Source organism: Microtus ochrogaster, linkage group LG5 (assembly GCF_000317375.1).
Source record: "Microtus ochrogaster isolate Prairie Vole_2 linkage group LG5, MicOch1.0, whole genome shotgun sequence".
In the NCBI taxonomy this organism is placed as follows: domain Eukaryota; kingdom Metazoa; phylum Chordata; class Mammalia; order Rodentia; family Cricetidae; genus Microtus; species Microtus ochrogaster.
Genome location: NC_022031.1, coordinates 17,263,522 through 17,267,791, shown reverse-complemented (window position 1 = coordinate 17,267,791; position 4,270 = coordinate 17,263,522). Strand labels below are relative to the sequence as shown.

Below are 4,270 nucleotides of genomic sequence, written 5' to 3'. Positions count from 1 at the left end.
AGGAGACAATGGCAAATCTACAAATGAAAGAGGCAGCCCTTGTCTATCTTGACAGAAGTGGGGGCCTTCAAAAGTTTATGGATGACTGCAAGTTCTACGATGGTACGTCAGCAAAGGTGGCTGACAAGCACCTCCGACACGTTCCCACACATATCTGTCCTGACTTTCACATTTATGTCTTCACAGATTCGAAACAAAGTTATGCTGTTTATCGGTTCAATGTTTTAGTAAACCCCTCTGATGTTGTCGAATTAGATGCTGAACTTGGAAATCACATTTTACACCATCCCTTAAAAGCTGCTCAAGTTTTTCAATCAGTAAGTTAAGGAAGAAATAATTCCCACATCCAATGGAAATTTTGGTAACTTGTTTGCTCATTTGAAATCATAGGTCTGCTTCGTTGCTGTCAAGACTCTCTCCTTAATTGGACAGTTACAGACTGAAACTCAAGTAAGTTTTAATTAACTTGAAGTTTTGGAAACTCGGGTGCGGATTTTCAAAATAACATATAAATTAATGTTTTCACACATTTATTTCACATTTCTGGGGCTGGAAATGGCTCAGCAGTTAAGAGCACTGGCTGCTCTTCCAAAGGTCCTGAGTTCAGTTCCCAGCAATCACATAATGGCTCACAGCTATCTATAAATGGGATCTGATGCCCTCTTCTAGCCTGCAGAACACTCAGACATAAAATATAAATAAATAAATATTTTAAAATAGAATACATTTTCCAAAGTTCAATATGCAGTTTTCTGTGTCAGATTTTCTATTTTTTTACATTTATTTGTCATTTTATGCTCGTGCTTATCCCATCATTGGTGTCTGTGGGTCAGAGAGCACTGGGGAGCTATCCAGGTTTGCTCTTCTACCGTGTGGGCTCAGGGGATGGAGATGAGGTCAGGCTATCAGTTTGCACAGTAAGAGCTCTTGCTGCTGAGCCATCCCACAGGTCTGTGCATCTGACGTTCATTGCTGTATCACCATATCTGACAGAACTATGAGAAGGAGGAAGATTTGTTTCAGTGCTACCCACGTTCAGGACAGGTCTTCCCATGACTACTCACCCATGTTCAGGGTAAGGTGGCTTCCCATGGTTAATCATCTCCTGATAATACCAGTGTACTCTGTTAATCCCTAGATGCTACTGAATCTAAGTTGACAGTCAACGTTAACCACAAATATCTTAGTATGCTTCATCTTTCCCATATAACCTATCACTTTTAAGAGTAAACATTTTTATAACCATTTCAAAAGTAGCCAGAAGTAAAGAAGTTAATACAATGGACCTCCACGTACCTGTCCTTCAGACTCAGTGATACAGTGTATATGGTCACCTGTTTTTATCTGGACTATTTTAAAGCATACCCCAGATGTCCTGTACCTCACCCAAGCATGCTTCAGTGTCAGCTTCTAGAACCTGTTGTTTTCTTATGTAACCACAATGGCATTATCACCTTTCTTGATATCATCTAATATCTAGTCCATATTTTAATTTTTCCAATTTTTATCTGAAGAGTTTGTTGTTGTTGTTTTGGTATGGTTTTGATCCCCCGACCCTGAAAAGAAAGACAAATCAATATCTAAACAAGGCTCGCACATTGCGGGGGTTTCTTCTGTACAGCTTTCCAAGCCTTCTTCAGTCTAGTGCTTCCTTTTGTAACACTGACTTTTTAAAAGAAGCTGGTTAATTATCCGATAAAATATTATTAATCTGGATCTGTTTAATTACTTTCTTATGATACTTTATGTTATTTCCCAGTGTCACACACACACATCCACACGTGTGTGTGTGTGTGTGTATGTGTGTATAAAATAAGACATGACTCTGAGGCTTAGGTCTAGATTCAACTCATTTTAACAACATATTACATGGTGCTATGTATTCCATATCTTAAGAACATAATGGATGTTTCAAGGAATTGTTTATCCCGGCCGCCCTACTAGCTTAGCCCCGAAATAACCACACAGAAATTGTATTCATTAAAATACTGCTTGGCCCATTAGCTCTAGTTTCTTATTGCCTAATTCTTACACCTTGATTTAACCCATTTCTATTAATCTTTATATCGCCATGTGGCAGTGGCTTACTGGGAAAGATTCTAAACAGCATCCATTCAGGTGGAGGATCCATGGCTTCTCTCTCCTGACTCCACCCTTCTTCCTCCCAGCATTCAGTTCTGTCTTCCCCGCCTACCTAAGTTCTACCCTTTCAGCTAGGCCAAGGCAGTTTCTTTATTCATTAACCAATGAAAGCAACATACAAACAGAAGGACCTCCTACACCAAATGGATACCAATCTTAGTGATGTCACAGTTGATCAGTGGTTCAGAAGTTACTGTTATGATCCCACCATTATAAAACTTCTTATCAACTTTCACCTGATGGTTTTTGAATACTGGAACCTATTATTTTGTTAGCAGTTGTATTTGTTTTATTTTTCTAATTTTCCTATCCTTTCTGAATTTATTATCTCAAATTATTCTATAAAAGAAACTGTCTGGCCTGGGGATGTAGCTGGGTAAGATAGCATTTGCTTGGCATGGGCAATTTTAGTCTCTAGTGCTGAAAAAAAAATGAAAATGAAAATAAATTATTATTTATCATTATTTATTTGGTTACATGAAATAGAATTTGTTTGGAAAAGGGAGGATAAATATTTGGTTATTTTCCTTTTTAAAGTTTTGAAGAGTAATGACTTGAAAGCAGGTAGTAACTGTAATAATGACCAACATTTCTCTTCTTTTTCTCAACAAGAGGAATTGATGGACTCATCAGTCTGTCTGCAAGTAAAAGCACTTGTCCCCGAGTGACTACCTGAATTCAATACCTAGGACACACGTGGTAGAAGGAGAAAACTGGTCCCCAGATTGTCTTCTGACCTCCATATGTGTGCTGTGGTGTGTGTGTGTGTGTGTGTGTGTGTGTACAGTAAGTACAATTTGTTAAAAAAATTTAAAGAAGATGCCCCAGTGCCATCTCCTGTATTTTCTGTCCCAGACTTGGAATCACTAATTTCCTACTGAAGAGCTCTGATTCCTTAAGTGAGAATTAATACTTTGAGATCACAATGTGGGCACTAAAGTTCCCAGTGTTAGTGGGCTCACATTGTTTTTAGTATACATATCCAGAGAATGAATACTTTTACAGGAAAAATGAGTTCATTGTAATACTTTTAACTAAAATGCTATAGGATTTGTGTTTTAAACTTCATGTTTTATCTGGTTTAATATTTGGTACATAACAATAACAAACTGCATACTATTTTACTATATGATAAGGCAAGTCAAATTGGATCACAAGTTTTATTAATAGCCTTTTTTTGTTCTTATCAGATCAGTATTGTGCTGAAGTTAACACACTTACCAGCCCTGCCAAGTTATAGTCTTGACCTTTGTGAGTTTCCACTTAGTTATACATCTCAGAGATTTTATATGATGCAAGGAATTGTGATTGCAATGACAACTGTAACCAAGTACACACAAGGTGCAAGATTCCTCTGCTCAGATGAAGTCTGCCCTCTTTCCAAAGGTCTGTGTTCAAATGGGAAATGAGAAGCCAAACTGTTTCCTACCAAACCATGTTTAAATTGGTGACTAATCAAAGTGAAATAAACGGAGATATTTTGGTGTCTCTTACCGCTTTTATGTTTACTGTGCATAATCTTGAGGCAGTCTTTTCCTGACTCCACAGTTTAGTCAGTGTTACATTATCCTGGAAGAGCGAATGAGAACTGTTTGCTCATGCACTTCCTGTGTTTGAAGTCTAACCTAGTCAGCCTTTTTTTCTGTGAGACTTCTTTCCCGCTGACCCTCAAAGCTGGTTGAGTTGGATGCTTCCTCTCTCCACTCTGAACTCTGCAAATGATGCCATATACTGAAATTATGTTTCCCAGCCACACACAGAAATTGTGTGTTTAAATGCCCATGTTACTAGTGCCTTAGCACAGTGCTTGGAAAGAAACAGCCATGTTGCTAGCACTTGGGAGGCTGAGACAGGGTTCATATCTCACCAGGGCTACATGGTGACAACCTATCCAAATAAATAAGTAAAGCATGCAATAAACATTAACTGGTAATTTAAATGATTGAAAATAGCTAAATCTGAGAGCAGTTTAGCTCACCACTGTTTTCTTTCAGGATTTCAGTATATAAGAGTCCATGTGCCTGGTGCTACCGAATCTGCAACAGTAAGAAATGACTTTTTGTGCAGTCTGTGCTCATCTTCACTTCAAGAAGACAGAAAATTTAGAGTACTTGGTGGTAAAAAAAAA

The 4,270-nt window shown here is 38.1% G+C and overlaps 1 protein-coding gene across 1 annotated transcript in view; it reads left to right on the top strand.

Moving 5' to 3' along the window:
- Positions 1-4,270, top strand: part of Mcmdc2 (minichromosome maintenance domain containing 2) — a 33,740-nt gene continuing 29,470 nt past the window's right edge. Inside the window, exons 1-5 of the mRNA XM_026786803.1 lie at positions 1-102; positions 187-317; positions 391-450; positions 3,333-3,528; positions 4,137-4,259. Of these exons, the coding sequence (XP_026642604.1) occupies positions 9-102; positions 187-317; positions 391-450; positions 3,333-3,528; positions 4,137-4,259 (604 nt within the window). The 5' untranslated portion in view covers positions 1-8. The remainder of the gene's footprint in view (positions 103-186; positions 318-390; positions 451-3,332; positions 3,529-4,136; positions 4,260-4,270) is intronic.